Here is a 27,132-nt window from a genome sequence, read left to right on the forward strand (position 1 = left end):
GATGACAGTCGTTAATAAATTATAATTTAAATAATATAATTTTTTTATATTTATCTAAAAAATTATGAATTCGAATTTTACTTATAATTTTAAAAAGAATTATTTTTCAAAAATTATATGTACGTTTTTCATTTGAAAAGTAGTGTTTGAAATTCAATTTTTATTAATGCAAAATAATCAATTATATTCAAATTGAAAAATTCTCATGGATTTAGTTCGTTTTGTTTTTTATTAGCAAATCTTTTAATAAACACAAACTAGGAATCTATTTATGAAACTCCTATTAAAAAAAATTTACAGACAAACCAAACTCTAGATTCCTTTGACCTTAAATTCTAAAGTTAAAATTGTTAAAAAAATAATTTAAATAACACCAAAAAGTTGAGAAATTGGGGATATGTATAGTTGAATGATTGTTTTTTATTTAATTAAAAAAAAGTAAGCAAAGCCTTAACCAGCCAACCTCGATCAGGCGATCACAATATAATTTTGGAATCCGTGTGGTTGACCTTAAACAATTGCTTTTAAAAATAAAATAATGTACGGAGGCAGAAAAGCTATGCTAGCTCTGGTGCACCAAGAAAATTGTAGCAAAGTAACTTGAAAAGGAATACAAATACCCCAATGATGATATACACGGCCGAGTCAATGGTTCAGTCAAGCAAGACATGGAGTAGTTTATTGGATCCCACTGACCTGATTCCAACTTCCAAGGGTTGAGGTATTTTAAGGTTTTGTTTGAAAAATTTTAAAAGTTGTTTTTTTGAGTTTTTAATTTATAAAAAAATAATAAATTATTATTTTGATTTTTTAATTCATAAAAAATAATAGTATTAATGTTTGATATAATTTTTAAAATTAAATTATAAAAAAAGTTATTTAACTGTTTATATTTTATAGAAAAGTTAAAAAATATATTTTTATAATAAAATCTTATTATATTTTTTAAAATAAATAATTTTAAAATTAAAAAAATTAAATATAAAATAATTTATTTATAAATTATTTTTAATATAAAAATTTATTATTTAAATTATTTTAAAAAATAATTAAATTATTTATCCAAATTAAATTTAAACCCTATTCAATATTTTAATATGCATATTCTTAGTTTAAAGTCGCTTGAGCTCTCTCCATGGTTGATGAGGAGGAAAACCTTATTTCAGTATGTCATGCCACCACCATAAAATACAATTAAATAATCACCATAAAATACAATTAAATAATTAACATCAGATTCAGAATTTAAAAAAAGTTGGAAAGAGAGGGAAGATGAGAAGGCTAAGGAAAAGAGGGAGAGGTGGTGGTTTAGGTGTGTGTGGTCGTGCGAAAAATAAAGAAGGTTCATGGGAAGAGATTTCAGTTACGAAGATTTAAGTGTGTTTGGTAAATACGTTGAAAGCACAAAAAATACGTTTACTTTTTTTAAATATTGTATTTTTTGTTTGTTTAATTTTTTTTTTCTTAAACGCGAACATGATTTTAAATTTGAACTTTTGTTTACTAGAAGCAACTAATTATTTAACTTTTGAGTTTATTTGATCAATTAAAAAATTAATTGACATTTTACTAATTTTTTTATTTAATCTCATTTACAATAAAAAATACAAAAAAAAATCATCATTGAAAATTTTTTTTCATAGCTATAACTATGTTTTATAAATAAATATTTTTTTAATATTATTATTAGTACACTTTGTTAAATTTTAATTTTTATCATTTTTTTATTTTTTATGCTAATAGTATGAATATTTTTGTTTAGAATGTTTTTAATGTTCACTTATATATATTATTGTATTTTTTAATAGATTTTTTAGTATTCATTATTCATATAAATTTTTTTAATCATTTTTATTAATATGTATTTTTTATAAAACTTTATTTTTTTATTTGACCGTATATTTTTTATTATATGTTTTTAAATTAGTATATATTTTATTTATTATTATTAATTTTTATAATATAAATTTCATTAGAAATAATTAAATACAAAAAGAGTACTAAATTTTAACACATAAATTTAAATTATTTTTAAAAGAAATTATAGTCAAATAGTATTAAAATAATATAATTTTGAATGATATAAATTTATGTCTTTTTTTAGTATTTTTTGTCTAAACATAGTTTTAAATGATATAATCCAAACAATATTCATTTTGTTATAATCCGTTTTGATACAAAATTACCAAACATAAATCACGTTAACATAAACTCATTTTTTATCAAAACTAAGTTTGTAAAATCAATTTTATACAAACTCTCATTTGCAAATTCTAATCTAAACACACATTTAGTATTTATTTGAGTGCTAATAATAAGTTGGTAATTTTTTTTAATAAAAATTATTATTTATTTATTTATTAATATATTTAATAAATTTATAATAATAAAAATAAAAATATTAAAAAATAAAATTTTTGAGAAGTCATAATTTATTTTTTTTAAAAAATTATTTTTAAGTAATAAATAAATAAAAAATACTTTTAGATTGTTATATTTAATCATAGTTAATAAATAAAAAATTTCTTTGCATAAGATATCAAAACATAAAATTATTTTTATTTTTCTTATAAAATTAAAAAAATTTTAAAAAAATATTTTTTTAAAAACTCACCTAAACAAACTCTTAACCCATACCATTAAGTTAAAAGCACAATTTTAATTAAAAATATTATTTACATGTTAAAATCAGCTGTAAGTCTAATGTATTTTATATTACATATATATTTTATTTTAATAATTAATTTTAATATACACCTAAAGTAATTAATTTTAATGCACCTCTTGGTGAGCATAAAAATAAAAGTTAACAGTTAAATTTATTTCTAAAATATTATATTATCTCTAAATTAATTTCAAAAGATTTAATTAATTAAATTATTTTAAAAAAAATTCAATTGTATTAATTATAAGATAAATAATAATATATAAATAAATAAATAATAACACTCTTATTCTAATAATATTATTTATTTTTTTTAAATTTATACAAATATATAATACAGTAATGATATTATCAAGAATTAATGATATTATTATTTTTCATAAATAGCTAACTTTAAAAAAATATTAATAATCTAAAATTTTATATGGTATGAAAGTGAAGATTTGTAGAAGAAACATGTCACCACTTTATAGCATTAGCGAATGAGCAGAGCCACCGTGTATATGAAACCAATAAGAAACATCCACGTGGAATTTCGACGTAAGTTGGCGCGCACCGATCCCACTCTCCTATTTTCCAATAAAAAACAAATGCATCTAGACCCAACCCCTCCCCCCCTTCTTCTCGTCACTCCCTGCCCCTGGACTGGAGAACTCTGAAGAAAGGAAAATCAAAACCCTAGCCCTTCATCGCCGCTGCCGTTCTCGGGTTCTCAGCGCCGCCGCCGTTCTCGGGTTCTCAGCGCCGCCGCTTCTCCCTCTTCCCCGTGTTTGGAACCCAGTAGCTCGGCACGTCTTCTTCATCTTCGCTGGCTTCTCGGCACAGAACCCAGGTTAGTGGCTTCTCGTCTTCATCTTCACTGAACGTTCGGTCTTCTTCTTGGTTTGAAGTTCTGAAGTTGTTGTTCTTTGGTCATCTTCTTCAATTTTTGTTCCGTTTTTCTTCAATTCTTCTTCTTCAATCTTGGTTTGAAGTTTGGTTCTGAATGTATTTGTTGATGGATCTGTAATTAGTAATTACCCGGGTTAGTGTTTTAGTGTTTTCTCTGTTTTCAAATTTATTGTTCCTGTAATTGCTGGCTTTGATTTGTTTATAATTACCCAGGTTCTCAATGTATTTGTTGATGGATCTGTAATTGCCCAGGTTCTGAATCTATTTGTTGATGGAGCTGTAATTGCTGGCTTTGATTTGTTTGTAATTACTGGTTTACTAGTTGCTGGCTTTGATTTGTTTACTAGTGTTTTGTGATTATTGGTTAATGTTTTGATTTGTTTATTGCTGAATGCTATAGGCAGATTTCAGATATGGTCTTGTCCATGATTTTTTGAGTTTTCATTGTGCTGTGGCTAGTCTTTAATTTCGTATCTGTTTTATTAATTTCAGTCATGAATAATAGTATTTAGATATGTTATTGATAAATTATGATGTTGGGATTTAATATTTAGATATGTTTTTTTTACCATTTAACTTTTGAGTTTGTATTTTGATAAGATCATATGGATTTAGTTAATGATAGTTTATGTAGTTTTAAATTTAAAAGATATTTTAAGATTTATATTAGACTATAATGATATTTTATGGTGTTTATTTATAATTTATTTATTATTCTATTCTAAAATAGTTTTTCTGGTTGAATCATTGGTTGGACCGGTTAGACCAATAAACCAATGAACCAGTGATTAGAACGGTTTAATGACCGGTTCGGTTCTCAGAACCTTGCTCCCGAAGCACACACATATCGTGGCATTCATTCATCATCATAATTAAAGTACATAAACCTCAAAACGCCGTCGTTTCATTCATGGAGGCTCACGGATCCGGTCTCCGCCGCCTCCTAGTTCTGGCGTTCTGTGTCGTCGGCATCTGGTCTGCCTACATCTACCAAGGCGTTCTTCAGGAAACTCTGTAAGACACGCTGATTCAATCATTTCTGTTACGAATTTTTAAATTTCGTTTCTGAACTCGTTTTTTTTAAATGAGTCAGATCCACAAAGCGGTTCGGTCCAAATGGCGAGAGGTTTGAGCACCTTGCATTTCTGAACTTGGCGCAGAATGTGATTTGTTTGATATGGTCTTACATAAGTGAGCCCCTGTTTTACTTCTTTGTTTGGTTCTTTCATTTCTGCAAGTTACAGTGTAGAACGAAAGAAATTCTGTTTGTTCTGTTTTGTGTTTGTGCGCGTTTTAGTGTGGTCGCTTACTTTAATTTGATATTGCAAAATAATAATAATACAGTGATTAAGATATGGTCAAGTGGGAGTAGTGGTGGTGCACCTTGGTGGTCTTACTGGAGTTGTGGAATTACCAACACTATTGGTCCAGCGATGGGAATTGAAGCACTCAAGTATATTAGTTACCCGGCTCAGGCATGTTACTTTTCTTCATTGTATGAGCTCTTCAAACTCTTTTTTTGGAAAGAGGCCTTTTAAGAGATTTTGGACCTACCTCCATTGCATGGATGTGATATATTTCCGTGTCTTCAGCATACTGGTTTTTAATGGTGGTGTATTTGCTTTGTTGTCTGCTTGCAGGTACTGGCAAAATCCTCAAAAATGATTCCAGGTCAGTATATGTATATCACTGTCACTATTTCATGCTCCAGAAAAACTGAATTTGTTTAGGATAATTCGAATCAATTCAAAGTGGTATAGCCTTTTTATGTCTATTTGGGTTCAAATAGAATCACATTAGGTGGAACACCATGTTATTACCAATCGCGTAGTAACCTTGCATTTATGAGTAGTAATGCAATTGTGTTTAATCATTTCTATTTGTGTTTCACATCCTTTCATATACTTATAGGAGATTAAAGATATCTACTTGGTGAAGTTTGAAAAAAAAAACATTGTTTCCTTACTGCTTATCACCTCTGAGTATGTAAAAATGGAGAAGCCTGAAGCCTATGGTCATTTTTTATATAAAAGCGTTCTGCCATAACAAGTACTCATTTTACCGCAACAAGTACTCATTTTTTTAGTAGTTATTTTATATTTCATAACAAGTACTCATTTTACCATGATACAGTTATGTTGATGGGTACTATAGTGTATGGTATAAGATACACTTTTCCAGAATACGTCTGTACATTCCTTGTTGCTGGAGGGGTATCAACATTTGCACTTTTAAAGGTTAGGAACTTATCAGAATAATACGGAAAAAATATAATCGATAGGGATACACTTTCCCATGTTGCCTATAGAAAATTCATGTGGATTGAGAATGTAGCTTAGCTTTCAAATTTCTCATCTTTGCTTATGCTTATTGGCAGACTAGCTCAAAGACTATGAGCAAGTTAGCACATCCAAATGCTCCCCTTGGATATGGACTATGTTTCCTGAACCTTACATTTGATGGATTTACAAATGCAACTCAGGATTCCTTAAAAGCAAGGTAAAATAAGCAAACCTTGTTCCTCGATCTGTCTGATTGCCTGTAAACTGCAAAACTTTTCCCCATTATTCCAAGATAATGATGTGTATAAGTAAAATTATGATGAGGATAATGACGCTAAATGTAAATTTTTTAGTTCTATTTTTCGGGTGTTTGAATGTTGACTTTTCAGCAATGTTTAGATTTTAGAATGGGAGATGATTCATATTTAAGACTATAGCAAGTGTTATTAATTTAATGCAATTACTGGTTTTTGTTACTCAGGTACCCTAAAACAAGTGCTTGGAATATTATGTTGGGAATGAATTTATGGGGAACCATATACAATATGATTTACATGTTTGGCTGGCCCAGTGGAAGTGGATTTGAAGCTGTTCGCTTCTGCAAACAGCATCCAGAGGCAGCATGGGATATTCTTCTCTTCTGCTGTTGTGGTGCTGTGGGCCAAAACTTCATCTTTTTGACAATAAGCCGATTTGGCTCTTTGGCTAACACCACCATTACTACCACTCGCAAATTCGTTAGCATTGTGGTATCTTCTCTGTTGAGTGGAAATCCGCTTTCAACAAAACAATGGGGTTGTGTTTTTATGGTATTCACTGGATTGTCATACCAGATCTACCTCAAGTGGCAGAAGCTACAACGACTGCAGAAGAGAAAAGCCACTTGAGGAGCAACCTTCAGCAAATTTGAATTCACACGTTGGTGTTGGCTCATTTGCCCATCAACCATTGTTATATCTTGATAACCTTACAAGTTTTGATGAACCCAATTTAGATTTATAAGAATTTCATAGAAATGTTTCTTTAATATAGTTGTAATTGTACTCCGGGCAATATACCATCCATCCATCATTTGATCTCAATGTAAATGTAGTTCATATCTCATTCCGTTGTGGATAAGTGGTATGTCGGAATGGAATAATGGCTATATTCAATTAACATTACACCCGTTGTAATTTGGTATTGATAAGTGATAACTCCAGTTGAGTAGATGCTATTTTTAAATAGAAGTTAAGGTTGAATATTCCGTTTCTTCTTGGTTCATATATTTATTTTTACATGCCAAAACTTCATTTTATGAACAATTCCTTGCCTATTCTTTATAAATTGAGTATAGCAAACTATCTTTATATGAGAAATAAGAGAATATAAATTAGCCGTCAGATCTAAATAAATAGTTTGGATTAAATTTTGAAATAAAATCCACTCACTTGCACCTTCCTTATTAGCTCAATTGGTAAAATCATATGCCTCTTAATACGTTGTATTCATCCTTTCTAGAATTTGTGCATGGGATTCATATCGTGTACTTTACTTCATTTTCTTCATAGAAACAGCAGATTCTCTTGTTGTATCTGTGTATAATTATGTTGGAAAACAATTTTCTTGTTATTTGAATTAATGTGTGATGAAATGCTGTTCTCTTTAGCTAAAGCTTCATATTTTTGCCTCTTTCTGCAGAGCGTAGAGAAGCGAAGATTTGTAGCAGAAACATGTCACAACATTAAAGTATCAGCCAATGAGAAGAGCACCGATATTCTACACATAAAACTCCCTAATGGCCCTATCTAGTTTAATTTTATTTCTACCCCGAGACTATTGGCTTGTCTAGAGTAATTTCAAGTTAGTTTTCTCTTTCTTTATACCCTGTTATATATATATATATATATATATATATATATATATATATATATATATATATATATATATATATATATATATATATATATATATGTCAATTACTCCACTGTTATGTATGATACCGAAACTCAATTATGGATTTGGTGAATCTAACTTTGAGATGGAAAGCGCCAGGGATCTTGGTATGTTGCAACTTGTATATCATTTTTTTTTCTTCTTGACTTTTAGCCAGTGTCTTATTCCAACTCTCAATTGAGTCTTTAAATGCAATGATCGAGATGTTGCTCCTCCTTTTACCTTCAAATCAACAATGATGGGAATCTAATGGTTTTTAGAAAAACAAAAACAAGAGTCCATTTGATATGTCTGGATATTATTGGAACTGAAGAGAGTTGATGGCTTATACTCAAACAACTGGATTAAGAGTCACTATTGTGAATGGTGGTAAATGACGTTGGTGGTGGTAGGATTAGGGGTGTTTGCGATGCGCTTTAGTTCGATTTTAAAGAAAAAAGTTATTCGATCTAAATACTTATTTTATGTGCGGTGCGATTTAGACGGAATAATTTTTTTTGTAGAAATTTGATCCGATACGATTATAAATGGTTTGGATTTGTTTGAATTTACAATTTTTAAATAAAAAACAATAACTTAATTTATAAAGTTAATGTTTTGTGACATAGTATAAATACACACTACTAAATTACTAATAATCTCATAAACTTTATAAAGTAACATGTCCAACAATCCAACATAATAATAAAACATAAATTCCATAAACATTATAAGATAATCTGTGCAGCGATCCAACAAATTCAACAAGTTTTGATCAAATAATAAATTTTTAACATAAAAACAGGTTTCAACAACACAAAATTAAATAACATAACAAGTCTTAATAAAAACATAGCATAAAAAACTCCAAATTGAGAGATGAAGCACTGATCACTAATCATATTCATCACTAATCATATTTATTATCAGTCTTCTTCATCTATTAGTTGAAAAATTGGCTCAAATTCTACAATAAAATATAACAAAATAAATATTAATAACTTAAACATATTATAAAGTAGTAAAGTTAATCAATATACGTAGATAAAGTAAAACCTTTCTCAAGTTTTTCAAATTCTTCAAAAGACTCTTTAAGATTAATTGGCAATGAATTGGCTCAAAATCAATTTTGTGCACAAATCAAAATTTCAACAGTTTTTGGGGTAAGAGAGCTCCTATATTGATTAAGCACTCTACCTCCTGTGTTAAAGGTGGATTCAAAAGCAACCGTTGACACATGCATAGCTAGAATATCATCCCTCGCAATTTGACTAAGAACATAATATTTGTAATTATTAGAGCTCACTTTTCACCAAGTTAAAATGTCAAAACTACTTAGATCAATTGGTTTCTTCAAAGACTCCATGAGGTACAAATTCATTTTATTTGTGTTGACACTCTCATTGGCTTATACATCATTTTCAAATACTGTTGCAAAGCAAATATCATCAAAGACACTATCATTCATCTCCACATTTTGGTTGTGTTATGCAGATTCGTGTGCTTGATCACTATTAAGAGCAATCCTATAACTGTTAAATAAGTCATTGAATACTTCTTTTATCTTACCACATAAAAAATCAGCATTTTCCTTCTCAAACAACCTTTAAAAATTTCACTCAACAAACTTAATCTTATATCTAGGGTCAAGTACCACAGCAACAAAAATCATTATGTTTATATTTCTCAAGTTACCCAAATATTTATCATGCCTAGCCTTCATTTTTGTAACCACATTCTTAAATAATATGTAATTATTATCAACCCAAGTCTTCAAAGAATTAAAAATTAAACAAAAGTGATAAAAATATGAAGAGGAGGTCATAAATATAGAACCCAAGACTTTTTTGGTTACATCCAAAAAAATCTTCAAAAATTTCACAAAGAATCTTGCATTATCCCTATTTTAATTCTTTGAAATGCCCCTTGCATCATTATAAATTCAGCATCTCTCTCATTTAATCTCTTAAAGGCCTTTTGAAATTTTAAAGTACTATATATCAAATATTATGTAAGTAAAATTTTACTTAGTGGGGACATTTAACTACACACAAGAGCAGTCTTAGATCTAGCCTCTTTAATACAATTTTTAAACTTACCCATGCAATTAGGAGAAGGACAGACATATCTAACAGCATTCCTAATTTTGCTAATTAAAGAATGCATATCTTTCAGACCACCATTCACTACTAAGTTCAAGATATGAACACAACACCTAACATGTAAATGTTCATCTTTTAAAGGATGTGAATTCTAATCCTCCATTCTATCTTTCAAGTAACAAATGACAATATTATTTGAACTAGCATTATCAACTGTGATGCTAAGACCCAATTTGGATAAATAGCTTAATTAAGTTCTTTTTTGAAAAGATAGTTTAAACAATAAATGCTTTTATTAAAAATAGCTTATAAATAAGTTATTTTGTATTTAATTTTTTTGTTCTAAAAGTACTTATTTTAAAAGAAATATGATAAAAAGTTTTTTATTATGAGAGAAGTCATTTTTTAAACTTCTCTTTAAGCACTTAAATAGCTTTTTAGAAAACTACAATTTGATTTTTAAAATTACACCAGGCATTAATACTACTACTTTTCATAAGTCAAAAGTTTAAAAAAGTAACTATTGAAACTTTTCATACGTGCTCTAAAGACTCTACTTATATCCCAATTTAAAAAAAAAATTTCTATTTTTCTACCAATTATTTCACCTTATGATTCTTGATGAGACAAAAGTTAAAAATTTTCTTTTGGAACTTCCAATCTTAATCAATAACATGTGCAGTGAGACAAAGTTAGTTTAGATTTTGTACAAAAATCCAATAATTAGTGGTCAAACACACACTTTGCTTTAAATTTATAAAGACATTCTTCAACTTATATTTTTTATTCATAAACAAGTTCTAACAATCCCTAGCAATTGAAATCCTTCTCGGAATATGAAATTTTGGCTGCAAAATACTCATAAAATATCGAAACCCTTCCATTCGACAAATTTAAAAAGCAACTCATCTACGATTATCATTTTAGTAAGAATTTATCTACATAAATCAAATTCCAATGATACAGCAGTCAAACAATTATCTAATCTATTTTTTTTTTATGTTGATACATAACAAGTATATTTTATGTGAATATTAAGTGAATCTTTTAAAAAAATTTTACATTGACACCAAATAACTTTTAAGATTGTGGAAACCATTTTTATATGAATTAGCCACATAAAATGCTTTACTTTAGATTAGGGTTTGTATTTGTGGGGAATGGACATGAGGCGTGTGACTGTGTGCGGTGTTATGCTACTGCTAAGTACCAGAGAAAAGGGAGTAAGGGTTTTAGATCATCTTTAGTAGGGAACTCATTTCAATTTTTATTTACGTTCCACATGTTATAAAAAGTAATTCCACATTAGTTTTTACGTCATAAAGAATAAATAGAAACTCAAAATATCTTTTTCCTCTCCATTAGTAGGAATTAACTTTAGTTCTTATTGTGACATCACTTAATTAATTAATTAAAATAATTAAAATTAATGTAGTTACTATTTTTTTATACTAATATTATTAAAATTTATAAATTTAAAAATAATTTACTATTAAAAAATATTAATATTAACAAAATTAATAACTTCATATATAATAATAATAATACACAATATATAATTAGAATTTATTTCTTTAATTAATTTACCATGTGTCAAAATTGCATTGGATTGGAAGAGTTAGTTCCTTTGAGAAGGGACTTTCCTTTTTTATTCCTGAAAGAACTCAAATTTTTTCGCTCCAATGCTTCAAAGTCTCTGAATGTTAGAGAAGGGACTCCACTTTTATACCATTGGAGTTGCTCTTATAATATTATTATTATTATATTCAATATTTATATTATTATTATATATGCGGTTCGATTTGTTTTGATTGTGCAGAGTAAAATTACAAACTAAACCGAACTGTAATAAAACTAATTTAAAACCCAAAAAATTTTAAAATTGAGCGATTTGTTCGATTTTTAATTTGAATGGATGTAATTTTGTGTTTTTTTTTAAATCGGTTTAGATCTAAACACCCATAGATAGGATGATGTTAGTAGTGATGATGGTGGCAATAAATACTGCTGTGTGCTTATGGATGACAAATGGTGTAAAGCTGAAATTAGTAGGAGAGATAGTTGGAGATGGAAGATGGATGACATAAGAATTAGAGTTTAGAATTAATGTTAAGTTATATTTAGTAAGATTAATTATGTGTATGGTTAGAGTTTAAGGTTAATTAAAATTAAGAATAAATTTAAAAAATATTGTTTTTATTTTTGAGATGAGTCTCAAAATCTTCTCTAACATTATTTACTCTATTTTAAATTAGTCTAAAGTTGTCGAAAAAAAATAGTCCATTATTTTTTCTTTCTCCAAATTAGCCCTCCAAGGATGCCTTCTTTCTCCTCCGATGACTTCCCCGTAGACATTGACATTTATTCGGAATGAGTGGTTTTATGACATGATATTAGAGTTCTAGATCTGAAAGGTCAAGAGTTCGATCCTTGGTGAACTCCAAAATCAGTATCGGATGGTTATTCTGGATAATATGAGTGTATTGTATCTAATGTTCATTTTTTAACTCATATTAGGCCAAATAAATAGTCCATTGTATTGTACACATTGTACAAATACTCCATTGGAGATTCATAAAGAAAAGGTATTCACCAATTTCTCCCGAAACACTCACACATATTGTGGCATTCATTTACGATTCATCCTCAAAACGTTGTCGTTACATTAATGGAGGCTCACGGAGCCGGCCTCCGCCACGTCCTAGTTATGGCATCTGGTCTGCCTACGTCTATCAAGGCATTCTTCAGGAAACTCTCTAAATTTGTTGGGTTTTTTTTCTTTTCTAAATTCGTTTTTCTTTTTTTGGAATGGTTCAGGTCTGTGAAGCGGTTCAGTTCGGTCCAAATGACGAGAGGTTTGAGCACCTTGTATTTCTGAACTTGGCGCAGAATGTGGTTTGTTTGACTTTGAAGATATCTTATTTATTTTGTTCTTTCCTTTTTTTCAAGTTACAATGTAGATTAGGTGTATATGATTCGGTTCGGTCTGAAAATTTGGCACGAACCCAAACATATTTGAGACTAATTTGGTGTGATTTCATTGAGTTTATAGTCGGATCCGGGTCTAAAAAATAGACACGATCATTATTTAGGGCTGAAACCGGATCAAAGTAAACCCGACTTCATCCGACCTATGTGTATCCTAAGAAAATTAAAAAAGATACATGTTTTAAATTAATTCCAATATTATGTTATATTAACTATAAGCTTATTGTTTTATTTTTAATCACACTTGTTGAATTAAAAAATATATCAAATAAGTATCAAATTAAAATTTATGGAAAAATTCAAATTTAAATATGGATATCAATTTTTTGATAACAAATTTTTTCTTTATAGATAAATACATTATAAATAAATTTATTTATAAATAATTTTTTTTTATAAATTATTGTTAAATCTTTAAAGACTCAATTTTTATTTGATTTAGACTCGATATAATTGTAGTCCAAAAATATTTAAATTTTATTTAATTTAGGATCAGATTAAGATCTAAAAAATTAGACCCGATATATATTTAATATCAGATCTAAATTAAAACAAATTCGGTTATAGTCAACTTATATACACCTCCCCTAATATTAACATAAATTGTAGAATGAAAGAAATTCTGCTCTATTTGTTCTGCTTTGTGCTTTGCGTGTGTTTCGGCGTTGTTACCTATGTTAATTTAATATTGGAAAGAATTTTTTTTAGATACAAAAATTTAAATTTTTAATATATTTATTTTTTATTTGTTAAATGAAAATATTTAAAACATTCTATTATTAATACATGTTAGTTAAACCTGAAAAAAAGTTTACAGTGATTAAGATATAGTCAAGTGGAAGCAGCGGTGATTAGAGATGGCAACACCATCCGAATCTGCGGGTATTCATTCTATCCCTACTTGTTTGGGGCGGGTAATTATCCGCCCGCACTGGGATGGATTTTGAATGGATCGGGTTTTTAGGAGGGTCGGGACAGGGTCGGGTTTAGGTAATACCTGTCCCTACCTGCCCTGACATATATATATATATATATATATATATATATATATATATATATATAAGAGTATATATCCATTTTGTTTCTTAAAGAATTTCAGACCAGACACTTTAGTCCCCAACTAAAATTAATTACTCGATTGGTTCCTAACAATTAACTCCGTCAGTCACTTAGGTCCTATACTCCGTCAACTCTAACGGAGGACAAAATAGTCCCTGACAACTCTAACAGGGGACAAAATGGTCCCTGATCTCCTCTGTTTGGAAACGACACTGTTCTCTCCCAATTTTTATCATATCTTGCATAACACTAATAGTCTAACACTGTAACTTCAAGCTACATAATGCACACTCTATAACTTTAATGTTCATATGGAAAAAAAATTCTCAACTTATTCTCAACCAATTCATACTCAGAAAGTTAATGACTATGTCTCTCAACTAGTTATCGTCTTCGATGGATCATATGAATCTAGACAGCAAGTCTGATTTGTTAAGACTCGTCGTTGTCGTTGTCATCTCCCTCCTCCTCTTCCCTATCATCTCCATGACACCACATTGTCCACCACTCCGATCGCTTTCTTCAGCTTCTTCTCCGAACCAATGTTCAGTAATCGCTTCAATTTCTATATGAGCAGCAACGGCGACATTGCTCGTTGTACTGATAGCTTGGATGCGAGGTCGAAACTGTCTGCCAACTTGGACTCCGGAAAAGAAGGAATGAAGCACTCGGTGTCTATTTCAAATGAGAATTTGCATATGATGTCGAAGGAGAATCTTCTCATGATGTCCTAATGTCCAACAATCTATATTGCTTATCGGAGAGTGGAGAAATGCGTGCCCTTGGGATAGTTGTGGAACTTGGTCTTAAGAATGTCGTGAACGTTGTCGGGGTTGGAGGTAATGTTATTGAAGACGTGGAAGTTGATGCTTCTGGTGGGTGAAGTACAGATGAGGTGGATGTACCAGTCATAAAGATTTAGAAAGTGTGTGGTCCATGACATGTTGAGGTAGGTGCGACACGTGTGGCAATTATACCATGGCTTAATCTTGGAGCTAAAGAAGAGGAAGAAAAAGATGAAAAAGAAGACTGTGAAAGTGAAGAAATAGAGTATGAATATTAGGGTTATACGAAATATGATAAAAATTGGGGAAGAACATTGTCATTTTCGAATAAAGGGGTCAGGAATAATGTTATCTTTTGTTAGAGTTGTCAGGGATTATTTTGTTCCCTGTTAGAGTTGTCAGGGACCATTTTGTCTTCCGTTAGAGTTTACGGAGCCAAGGACCTAAGTGACTGACGGAATTAATTGTTATGGACCAATCGAGTAATTAATTTTAGTTTGGGACTAAAGTGTCTAGTTTGAAATTCTTTGAGGATCAAATGGGTATATACTCTATATATAATATATGTAAAATAATTAGCAAATGATTAATAATATTGTATCATATTTAAATTTTTACTTTAAGGCCAATGAATGCACAAGCCGGATTCAAACCTGATACTTACTTAAGCGGATTAATAAACTACCCACACCATCCCAAGTTTTTTTTTTTTTTGGACACAACCATCCCAAGTTTGTTACTATACTTTTTTTCATTATATGGGCTTTTCAAACATATATTTCTGGAAAGAGGCTTTTATAGAGATTTTGGGCCTATCTCGCACTGTATGGCTGTGATTTATTTGTTTATTTCTGTGTCTTACTGGTTTTTAAGTGCGGTTATTTTTGTTATCTTGTCCAGGTCAGTATATGTATATCACCAGCACTATTTCATGCTCCAGGAAAGCTGAATTTTATTTAAGATAAATAAAATCGATTCAATACCATAAAAAAAAATCGAATCAATTCAAAGTGGTATAGAGTTATTTTTTTTTATGTCTAATTGGGTTCAAATAGAATCAGATTAGGCGGAACACCATGTTATTACCAATGGCATATTAACTTGCATTTATGAGTAGTAATCCACTGTGTTTAAGCTTTCTATTTTTGTTTCACCTTATTTCACATTTTCACTTATAGGACATGAAAGATATATATTCGGTGAAGTTTGGGGGAAAAAAGTTTCCTTATTGTTTACCATCTCTATGTATGTAAAAATGGAGAAGCCTATGATTGTTACGGTTGGGATGCGTTATGCTGTTATGTACATATTCACCTTTAAATACACTAAAATCTTTTATGGAAATACAAACTCAAAAAAAAAATATTTATTTGTGTTATTACTTATTTGTGGTATTAAATTAAATATATAAAAGATCATTTCTTTAATTCTTTTACAACAGTTAAACTAAAACACAGTCCCCTAAGATAAGGGTCTCATAAAGTTCTATGATAACATATGATTGTGTAACTGTAACTTAAATCTAGACTTTGAATCTGTGACACCAAAAAAGAAAATCTATTGAAAATTGTAAATAATAGTAATTGCAAGTCAATGAAAATAATGAAGGGAACAGTTAGATAGAATTAGCTAGTAGCATCACTTTAGAATTCTCAAATGACAAATATGTTGCTAAAAAGACACTTTTGTTGGATAGAGAGTGCTGCAGGATTGATTGAAAAAGCACTTATTTAGTACTAAAAGTTAAACGTTTTATCTAAATTTCTCACCCTTGAAATTGCATACTTGCATGGAATTATATGAAGAGCACTACAGATTTTCAAAAAACTCACTAAAAGTGTTGACTGTGTAGTCAAAAGAGTCATAGGTGCAGTTTGCCTTTAATGAAGAAAGTTAAGAGTAAAGGAAGGCGCTTTATTTTGTAGATTGTTCCCTCCTTCTTTATGAGCTAATGCCTTTTTCATATTCATCATTAAATTATGTTATGTAATGCCTTCTGGATTCCACTTCACAACCACCATCAACAGCCATGGAACTAACTCATTAAGATGAACTCTTGTTCCACACAGCACAACAAGCACTCCATGAAGGAAAGCTCTGCAATCTGCATGCAGCATGAATCTGCCACAACACAACACAGGGTCCCTCTATCTTATGTAAGTACATAATTTTGTCTAGAACCCTTTTTTCTTCTTCTGTATGAAAGTCTGGTTTCATGTTCAGAGAGTGAGAGAATTTGTTTATGCCTAATTGGGATTACTTGTTTGAAGAATTCTCTAGATTTGGTTGTGTAAGAAATAGATACAACATTGAGCACACCAAAACCAAAATACCACTCAATTATACTTAAGTTTCAGTACATCAGAAACAAAAAAAGGGGAAGATAATTTATTCTATAATCTATGCACACCAAAAACAAACAAATAAGAATCTAGGTTCCAACTAATTAATGAAAATCCTCTATTACACACTTCTTTTCCCCCTTTTTTTTGGCAACTTTTCTCTTTATGTTTTTGTTCATTATATGTAGTAGGAAAGGCGATATGCCAATGTATACATATGCGCAAGATGACTAATGATAACACACCAGGCTCTGTACATAAAAAAAGGCAAAATGCTGGATTGGAGAAAAACAAACCCAGAATAATGTGAAAAGAAGACAAACCAAAGAATCACACTCTAAAAGCACACTGATTTTTGGTGCTATTATCTAGGAGGTAACCCTTGAGTGAAGGGAAGGATATTGTTAGATATGTTGAAGATGGCAAGAACATACCATTACATTCTTGCCAAGGGTATGCCTTTCAAAGTTTTAGGGCAGAATAAAATTGAAATGTTTCTCAAACTAGGCAAAGAAGGATGTCAAGGATTCAGAAAGGGGAAAATAACCAATGGATATTGAGATCTAGGATTGTAAACTGTCTAGTAGGGCTCTTTTGCAGGGTGGCGGTTGTGATGATTGAGCACTTGGGTTGAGAGATGGAGACTCCACTCCTAGTGTTTTCCTTAAGAAGTTCCTTTCCTGAAAGAAGTTCAAGAACAAATGGTTAGTCTAGCTTCAAACTTTGATAAATTGGAATGCATGACAAGAAAAAGGGTCACGACTAATTGGCTAATTGCTCATAGCAAGTACACAGATGAAACTAATTAGGAGGAGATAACAAAATATGCTTCATGGCTATGTATTTAGTACTGTTATATGATTTAAGCAATGCATATGTCTGTCTTGTATAATTGCAGATGCTGATATCATCTATCAACTTCCACTCTCTTACATTAAAACCTATCCAAGACCACACCTAAATTGCACTGCATTATCATGTTACTGCTGGAATGGATAATTTAATAGCTTTCTTGAAGTCCTGCTTCTGATTCATATTGATTATTGATTTTATAGGAACATTGGTTCAGTGCGGTTTCCAAATATATAATGTTATTAACAGTATATTCATACTTGTTAGTTGTTACTATTACTGTGATAGTATTTCTGTTGGTCTTAAAATTGTTTAATCCCAAGGTGTTTGGGTAACTTACACTTTCCGAAAATTGTGGGCTGGGAATCCCTGCAGCCAAAGATCTGAATATCGGAGTTACTTGAACAGGGGAACCAAACTCCACTCTTGATGAGGCTGAAACAGCGCTATCATTGTTTATTTGTTCTTCCGAATTCGGCAGCATATCTACTATGGAAATATGTATATCTTATTAGCATTTTGGTTCATTAAAATGATAAGGGTATTAATACATGAGGGAGAAAAGGTAATATACTTTAGAAAAATGATAGAATTTTCATTCTTAATAATGAATTATGTTACCTTGATCCAGGGTTGCAGTAACTAGAACACCTCTCTCACATCCATCTACTTCTTTCTTATCTTCAATTTGTGTGGTTTTCATTTCAGTTTCTATATCCCGGTGTGAAGAGTGTTCCATAATGTCACCAGCTGAGAGAGGGAGGATAGTTGATCCTGTACTGTATTCAGAACTGGCTGGAGAGTCTTCATACAGATCCATTTGCCTGAATCATATTAAAAAAATATTAGTCTTCTTATTAAGCATACAGGAAATTATATTTTTAAAGTCTTTAAAGTACCTCCAACATGGCTGGCCTCCCTCATTACTACTCAAGTCTTCAACCATATTTTTAAGATCAGCAAGCTTTAAACCTTGAATCTTGCATTTCAAATTGTTTGCTTCTTTGGTTCGGTTCAAAAACTCTTGAAGAACCTAGCACCAATCCAAAGTAGTGTCAGTTGAACTCTACAAAGTAATGGCATTTCTCATATCTGCTCAAGAATGACAGTTACTTCAGACTTCTTAAAGGCAAGGTCAACTTCCTTTAATGATTCATGTCTCTTGCCATCTTCATGACTAGAGAGATTGCAGATGTTCTGGAAAGTATATGAATATGAAATGCCTAGTACTTTACAGTTACATTTTGATGCTACAAATGTGACTTCTATGATTCTACTTTGGTTCTGTTGATGCTGAACTTTTATTAGAGACTAGAAATATGTTGTCTCTACTAGAGGCTGTTCTCATGAAACCAACTACATATTTCAATTTTGACAAAAACATAACGTGCTCAATGCTCAAAATCAAAACAATACAGGCCAAGAGATTATGGAGGTTCACCTTCCACGTGTTTTCAAGACTTTGGTCCATGTCCTCTGTATCAATATTTTGAGCTAGTGAGCTAAGCAACTCTGCTTGTTGCATTAATGCATCTATTTTTGGGTCATCCCTTTTTAGAAATGTTCCTTGAGTTTTATTATTTTGAGCTGCAAAGGCATAATAAACCAGTTTAATATTAGAATAGGAGGATGGCCAAAGTTACATTTGCTGAACATCTTAACTGCAACTTGTTTTATGCTTTAGGTTTCAAAATTTGAGAATCACGTTATGTATGTAACTAATAAAATTCAATTTGGAGATAGTTACCAGAACTACTAAACTTGGCATTGCAAATTTGAAGCTCGTCTAGCAAATTGTTTATGTTTTGTGAGTTTTGAGCTAATACTGCAAATGGTGTCCTTGGATGCTGATTTATCGAAGTTCCATTTCGTAAATGTGATCTATCACCAAACTTGATCTTCCCTCCATCATCCGTGATATGAGCCCTCCTGCATTACAATAGGAGAATATTTTAGCATCATTCTTTGTAAATTTGTGTATTGGGATTCATAAACCGTACTTTACCTCATTTTCTTGATAGATATAGCAGATTCTGATGTTGCATCTGTATTATAAGCATGTTGGAAAACAATTTTCTTGTTATTTGAATTGATGTGTGATGAAATGCTGTTCTCTTTAGCTAAAGCTTCATATTTTTGCCTCTTTCTGCAGAGTGTAGAGAAGCGATTTTTCACAGCATTATCCGTTCTGCATACAAAGCATGATCAATAAGATTTGAATGTTCACACAATTTCCATTCTGAATGTGCATGAAGAGGAGAATGACTTTTGTTACCTTCCTGAAACCACTTTCGCTATTTCTGTCCATCTGTTGCCATATAATTTTTGAGCCTGCAAAGAAAGAAATTAAAGCCACAAAACAGATTTACTGAAATATGGATAGGCTAGAGTAGCAAATCAAGCTTGTTCTGTAGACTTTTTCATTGAAATCCAAATTCTTAAAGTTGTGTAGATTCCTAATCTTATACAATAAAGTAAGCTTGTTAAACTCGAATGGAAAATCTAACTTTTGGAGAGAGGAAGCATGGATATACCTCACACAAGAGCATGTCTTCCTCTGGTGACCATCCACCTTTCTTGAAATCAGAATTCAAGTAAGTGTACCATCTGATATTTTATTAGTTACTTCAGAATCAGATTGGAAACAACAATAATAACAACAACAACAAAGCAGAAGATCAAGGAAATTCAAAATACATAATAAGCATTTCAAAATCTCCACCTTCTTCTGCACTGTCTTGTCGTTTTGTCCTTGAATTTAGAAGCAATAATTGCCCAACTGCATATAGTTTTTTGGCAATAACAAGAACCCATTTTAATGTTACTTCAAGGAAGGAAAGAAGCAAAAACAATGGTAACCCAGGAGAGGAAGAATTAGTACTTTTCAGTTCCATGGATACCAATCTGCTCTCTCAGTATATCATCTTCCTGAAACTTGCATAACCAAGCATAAGACAATATTCAAATGCAAATGGATTCATAAGTAGACAAAGAACTATTATTAAACAATTAAAAAAAAATGCAATAGAGAGAATAAGTTTTTACCTCTTGAGTCCAAGTTACAATGTGACCCTTCTTCTTAGATTCTCTGTTACACTGTTCTTCCTGTTTCTTCATGTTTTTGATTTGTCTCTCAAAGGTGTTTTTCTATTGAGGTGGCTCTCTTGCTTGCATGCTAAAACCAAACGCTCCACCTCTGTAAAATAATATAAAAGCTATTATGGTTTGTGGATGAAAAAAAATGAAAAAGGGGGCAAAAAAAAAGAAGGTGGAACCACTTCTTCTTTCTCTTTCATTGGCCTTTACCTATAACAAGCATAAATTCCATTTCCAAAAGACATTACCAAAAGGTACTCAACTGAAAAATATAATAATAAAAAAAGGAGTATTACCCTCTAAAAAAATGGCCTCGGATACTAACTTTTCAGACACCCTCCTTTTGATCTCAGTCTCTATATTCTGCAGTCAAAGAAGAACAGAAGAGAACTGAACACAATCCAATGCTCAAACCAGAGATGCCAGAATAACATGAAATGAAGAAAAATAGAAAATGGGCAGTGAATAATATAAAAGTGGATTGTCAAATGGTAAATGGGATTGGATCAAAATCTTGAATTTCTCCAAACCCAAATAAGTACCAACTAGGCAACTACCAACCAATTTATTTGATGTTGTGCTAATGTGTAACTAATAATCCAGAAAAAAGTGCTGGATCTAAACAAATTTCAGAAACTTTGGGGGATACACAAATGAGGTGAAAATAAGGGTAGGTTCAAACTCAAAAATTTGTTAGGTAGACACAAAATAAAATTGTACCTCAACTATATGAAATTTTGTGCCGTTTGTTGTGATACCATCTGAGTTAAACTAAAAGAAAAAATCTGGTAAGAACCAATCAAAGTGAGCAACAACACTGTGGAGTGTTGGAAGTTGGAAGTGAACCAAAGACTTTAAGACCAAAGTAGTAAGATTGATCTGTCTCATATCATATTTCAACAATGTTTTCGTTCTCTCTCCAACTTTTCAAAACGGTCACTCAGCTTATGAGTTTATTATGAGTTGGGTGGTTCTCTTTTCTTGCAAGAAAGAATCAGAGGGAGAGAAAACATAAAGTCATAAACTAATAGGAGCAAGCGAGCAGGATTAATTAATTAATATAGTTTAACTTAGGTTAGTGTGCGGGTATAAGGGGAAGTTTGAATGTAACGCTGAATTCCATGAGATGAGAGGGTCCTGCAATGTGACTTGTGCAGTGTCAAGTGTCTAGTGTGCACAGTGCAGTTTATATAATAATAAGGCCCCACTTTCACAGCTTGCACCTATGTAACACTACCATGTGTGATCAAATCATATGTATCTATAATCTAAGTTATCTTAGTTAATTATGCATATGCATTGGAGTATATCATAAGGTTATTATAAAAATGATATCTGAGTGAGGGTTGATACTAATGTAATTTTTTATAATAAAAATGTTAAGGGTATATATAATAGGGGAGTGAACATCATGTACAACAGCTGCATGCATACATAATTACTTGGCTATATGAATTTTGAAATTTTGTGAATTTTAAGGTGACATGAGACTGTGCGTGACACTTAACAATCTAGGCTACACCGCCCACTCTTTTGCATTGAAATTTTAATGGTTCATGACTTCATGTGTCTTATTCATCTTTTCATTATGTTCATGCCAAATGTACAACCACAACTTCATGCATGATTTTCATTTCTTCTATAGAATTTAATTACATAGTCATAGAAAATATGGAGTATGCTTGTTTTTTATTGTTTTATAATTGATTTTGTTAAAATAAATTTTAGTCAAGATTGATTATGAAACATAAAGTGATTTATATTTGGCAACTTCAATTTTGTTAAAATTGATATTATTTGAATTTTGTAATTGTAGTTGTAAATCATATTTTTAAATTTTTTGACTTTAGCAGGTATTGGGATTTTTTTAAAATAAATAAATTTAATTATTTTAAAATTATTTATATTTTAATAAAATAGGTATACATATATTTTGTATATGTTCAGTTGCTTGGGTCTTGAACGAGTCGAATGCAGTGGAGATTAAGAGATGGTGGAGTGACTGGCTCCGGCTCACCTTCGCGCGTTGGGTCTCCTGGGTTGTTGAGAAGAAGAGGTCGGGGTGTGAGGTCCTGCCGAATAGCGATTTGGTGTAGAGGAGGGACCATTGCAAAAGAATATCCGTACAAAAGCGGCAATTAGAGTAAAAGGTAGGTGACGTACCTTTAGGGAGGAGTAAGTCCCTCTTCTTATATGGCCTTTCAAAAAATTTTCTTTCCAGTTGCCATGTACCTCATACAGGGGAGATGACATTCGGGTCACCACCCAACTCGAGTCGTGCAAGGCCATCGAGTCGGCCGGCCCTTCGAATCCAGGTGATAGGCTAGGTAGGCTGGGCTGGGCCGGAACAGTATACAATATAAATAAAATAAGTAAAAATAATATTACTTATCTCGATTTAAAAAGTAAAATCAATAAATTTATTATTTGTATTATATTAATTTGATTTTTATTTCAATCTAATAATTTATTTTTTCTAATAATTGTGATTTTCATTTATCAATTTAATTACCAAAATAATAAACCTGATTTGCATCAGCCCTAAAATATTTACAAATTAACCTCTACTTGAAATTACGTTTTGTAGGTTATTTAATTTTGGATAAACTATTATTTTTATCCACTAATATTCGAAACAATAACAAACTTAATTACAAAAAAATAAAAATAATTTTATATTCATAAAAGATGAATTTCAATTAATAAAAATATCTAAATTCTAAAAAATTATCTAAAATTTATAAATTATCCTTTTTAACCTAATTTATTTTATATTTTTTTTTCAATTGTTAGTTAGAATACTCAACCACAAATGGAAAGTAAAGTTGAAAGCTCAACGAAACAAACTGGTTGAGCCAACCAAACCACAACAAACCTAATAAGAGGCACTCCAAATTTACAGACCAACACCCATAAACACCAAAACAAACAGCCCCCTCCTAACCAAACACAACAAAATCCAAGATTCTAAAACACAAGTATAAAAAATAAATAGTAGTGATGTTACAATACTCCTGCATTGTTTGGAATTTTAAAACTTTTTTATATTATTAATATTATAATGTGTGTTAGGGCAGTATTTTAGGAGGTATTCTATTAATAGAGTTTTTATTATATATTGATAACATCATTAAACAATTAATACAAAAGAATTATATTTTTTTAAAAAGTTAGTATTTAAAAAATTAACACTAACTTAAAATTATACTTTTAAATAAAAATATAAATAATCATTAAATATTAATCTTTCATCTTTATTTATTTATTAAGCAATGTTTTTTTTATTTTAGTATTTTATTAGTGTTAATTTTTTTACTAAAATAAAATAAAAAATTTATTGTTCCCATAACAATTTTTTTTATTTTTATCTTTTAAGATTTATTTTGTTTAAAATTTCATAAACTCATTACAGAACGATCTAAATCGTACTGATATATTTTTATTTTTAACTAATCTAATTTTATTCGCATAATTTAAAATTTTAAATTATAACATTTTTAATTAAATTTAAATAAATATAATTTAATTAATAACTTAATTTAATTTGATAAAAATAAACGTATTCATACTATTATACTTATATGATTAATTATATTTATTCAATTTAAAAAAAAAGTAACTATTTAAAACTGTTAATTAAAAGTTAAAAAAATCATATATTCGTATTATTTTTAATATAACTATGTTTACAATACTCCTTAATAGTTTGGTAAATCAACCATCTATAAAGTCTTGAATTATTTAATGAATCAATATTCCATATATTTTTATTTTTAAATATTTTTAAATTAGCTTTTCGCAGTTAAAATTTTCATGATTTTTTTTATATTTATTTTATCTCTTATGCTTTAAATTAAAGAAATCTTTATATTTATTTTACCTCATGGTTCTCTTTCTCAAATCTCACTTCTAACCAAATTCATCACTGTCGTTCACCACCGTCGTCGGTATCTCGTTCAACGTCACATCTCCTTCATTATTTTTATTGTCGCATCGCCGTCCCGGAGCCACTTTGCCTCACTGACTTAATGTCCCGCAGGCCGCAACCGTACCCACGTCGTAGCTGTCTTCTCTTCACCGTGGTTATTTGCCGCCTACTTCTCCCCTATGGTATGAGTGGTGATTCTGTTGGGCTCTTCTGTTCTCGGCACATTCAACATCCTCCATTCTCGTGCTGCCGTGCTTTTCTACTGCTCTTCTGCTTCTACTTTCCTGCCGTCGTTCCATTCGCGTGAGTCATGTTTCCTTCTTTTGGTTGTTCTGTTTAATCTATCTTGGATCTATTCATGTATTTTGAATTTGTTCTTTTATTCTAGATATATTTTTGTTCTTATTCTTCACATTTTTGTTTCAAATAGAATGTTTTTAGAATATTTTAAAATTTTACCCCGTATTTTAATTTTTCTGTTCTTCTACTCGGATATGTTCTTAAACTATTTTTAATTTTTGTCCCTATTTTAATTGTTCTGGTCTTCTATTTTTGCTCCTATTTTAGTATTTTAAATTAAAATTCAAAATTTTACTTTCTAACTCATTTAAATAATCTAATTCTAAAAGAACATCTTAATATTTAAACTCAATACTAAATAATATATTTTGTTCTATTAATTAAATTCAAATTCACATTCCCGTGTTGTTTTTTTTAGTTACCAAAGGAAAAAAATTCAAATTCAAATTTTTATTTTTTAATTTAATAAAATAACTTTAATTATTTAAAGAGTATGTTTATCATTTAAAATTATATGAAAAGTGCATTTTAGTCTTTTAAAATCAAATTTAAATTTTAACATTATAAATTTATTAAATGATATCGATCCAAATTAGAATTAGAATTTTAAATAAAAAAAAGAAAAAAATTATGCAACGAAAAAAAATATGAATAAAAAAAAGATGAATGATAATTAAAATGAGATTAGGATTAGATAAAAGTTATATAATTTCTTGTTGGATTGGTTGTTGGAACTTGTAAGTCGTTAATTTTTATAAAGACATTTTTATCTTTATAAAATTATCTACAAGAGTATTTAATAAATTAAAATTTAAAATTATGCTTTCTAATTCATTTAAACAAATTTAATTCTAAAATAATTTTTATTGTTTAAATTTTTAGTTTTTTTATTCTTGTAAACAACGTCGGTACCAAAAAATATTTTTGGCTTTTTATTAATATTTAAATAAATATTTTACAATTTTTCAGTTAATCTTTAAAAAAGATAATTTTATTTTTTTAAATTTAAATATAATTTTAGTTTTATTCTTTTTAAAATTAAATTAATTTTTTAATTCAAATAAAATAATTTTAATTTTAAAAAATATTTTAGTCTTTTAAAATTAATACCAAAAAATATGTTTGACTTTCAGTTTTTTAAACCTTTTATAATAATGGTATAATAATTTTTTTTTAAATGTTATAATTGTTTTTTTTGTAACTAAATGTTATAATAGTTTAATATATATAATATTAATCCAAAAATATAATAAACTTAAAATGGTCCAAATTAAAATAATAATATTAGTCCAAACAAATTTTAAATAAAAAAGACAAAAGTTAAATATAAGTGAATTTTTGTTTAACTTTTTAAAAAGAACTTTAATACTCCAAAACTTTAAGTAGCATTGAATCAGGCGCCATAAAAACACCCATAACAGAAACACTCAAGCTCTTAGAAGTTAAACTTCGTGGATTACACCTCGTAAATTTTATTTTATTTTTTTTACTTTTTGTTGCTCTTTGCCTTCTTCGAGTCTTTTTTTAGATTAAATACTATCATCTATTTTGATATTTTTTTTAGTCCTTCTTTATATAAAAAATCTACCACACTTTTCTTATCATTATATTATAAATTGAGTTCAGCCCTAAATTTTTAGGTTCTTCTTGCTTTCTCCTCTAATTTATTTATGTTACTTTTATCATTTATTCTGGAGTCATCTATATCATCTTTTTTTTCAATTCTCTGAGATGAGAGTTCTATGAGAAATGATTTGAGTGTTTGTAGTGAGAAGTGTTGAAAATTAAGGATAGAATATATTAACTTAGAAAAAATAAATTAAAAATTTTGAATAATTTTTTAAAATTAAGATATTTTTGTCAACTAAAATCTATTTTTTTAAGTACAAAGTTATTTTTATTTTTTCGTAAACAAATGTACCTACATT

At 29.6% G+C, this 27,132-nt stretch overlaps 2 protein-coding genes across 4 annotated transcripts; one reads left to right on the forward strand and one right to left on the reverse strand.

Annotated features, from left to right (window-relative positions):
- Positions 1-3,257: 3,257 nt before the first annotated feature.
- On the forward strand, positions 3,258-7,101 carry LOC130969117 (UDP-galactose/UDP-glucose transporter 3). Of its 2 annotated transcripts, none has more exons than XM_057894711.1 (8): positions 3,258-3,497; positions 4,321-4,570; positions 4,650-4,747; positions 4,901-5,031; positions 5,197-5,227; positions 5,690-5,793; positions 5,934-6,055; positions 6,320-7,101. In XM_057894711.1, the coding sequence occupies exons 2-8, from the start codon at positions 4,467-4,469 to the stop codon at positions 6,723-6,725; spliced, it is 996 nt and encodes a 331-aa protein (XP_057750694.1). In that variant the 5' UTR covers positions 3,258-3,497; positions 4,321-4,466; the 3' UTR covers positions 6,726-7,101. The 2 variants fall into 2 exon arrangements, with proteins under 2 accessions (XP_057750694.1, XP_057750695.1); XM_057894712.1 differs by having other exon boundaries at positions 3,280-3,497; positions 4,287-4,570.
- A 9,390-nt stretch (positions 7,102-16,491) lies between these two features.
- Positions 16,492-22,050, reverse strand: LOC130965220 (transcription factor MYB88-like). 2 transcript variants are annotated; one of them, XM_057889950.1, is made up of 14 exons: positions 21,697-22,050; positions 21,273-21,339; positions 20,926-21,076; positions 20,762-20,808; positions 20,603-20,659; positions 20,415-20,487; positions 20,156-20,211; positions 19,886-20,068; positions 19,628-19,809; positions 19,322-19,467; positions 18,780-18,913; positions 18,502-18,704; positions 18,221-18,369; positions 16,492-17,708 (listed from the first exon to the last, which is right to left on the reverse strand). In XM_057889950.1, the coding sequence occupies exons 3-14, from the start codon at positions 20,995-20,997 to the stop codon at positions 17,592-17,594; spliced, it is 1,419 nt and encodes a 472-aa protein (XP_057745933.1). In that variant the 5' UTR covers positions 20,998-21,076; positions 21,273-21,339; positions 21,697-22,050; the 3' UTR covers positions 16,492-17,591. The 2 variants fall into 2 exon arrangements, with proteins under 2 accessions (XP_057745933.1, XP_057745934.1); XM_057889951.1 differs by having other exon boundaries at positions 16,494-17,708; positions 18,221-18,366; positions 21,697-22,048.
- Positions 22,051-27,132: the final 5,082 nt, after the last annotated feature.

The sequence above is a fragment of the Arachis stenosperma genome, chromosome 3, assembly GCF_014773155.1.
Source record: "Arachis stenosperma cultivar V10309 chromosome 3, arast.V10309.gnm1.PFL2, whole genome shotgun sequence".
NCBI classification, from domain to species: Eukaryota; Viridiplantae; Streptophyta; class Magnoliopsida; order Fabales; family Fabaceae; genus Arachis; species Arachis stenosperma.

Bases quoted from the DNA above. Each gene is read 5' to 3' on its own strand.
- LOC130969117 (XM_057894711.1), top strand. From the start codon at position 4,467: ATGGAGGCTCACGGATCCGGTCTCCGCCGCCTCCTAGTTCTGGCGTTC. The intron at 5,794-5,933 runs GTTAGGAACTTA...GCTTATTGGCAG, and splicing joins CAACATTTGCACTTTTAAAG to ACTAGCTCAAAGACTATGAG. The intron at 6,056-6,319 runs GTAAAATAAGCA...TTTGTTACTCAG, and splicing joins CAGGATTCCTTAAAAGCAAG to GTACCCTAAAACAAGTGCTT.
- LOC130965220 (XM_057889950.1), bottom strand. From the start codon at position 20,997: ATGAAGAAACAGGAAGAACAGTGTAACAGAGAATCTAAGAAGAAGGGT. The intron at 19,810-19,885 runs GTAAAGTACGGT...ATTGTAATGCAG, and splicing joins ATATCTATCAAGAAAATGAG to GAGGGCTCATATCACGGATG. The intron at 19,468-19,627 runs GTAACTATCTCC...ATGCCTTTGCAG, and splicing joins TGCCAAGTTTAGTAGTTCTG to CTCAAAATAATAAAACTCAA.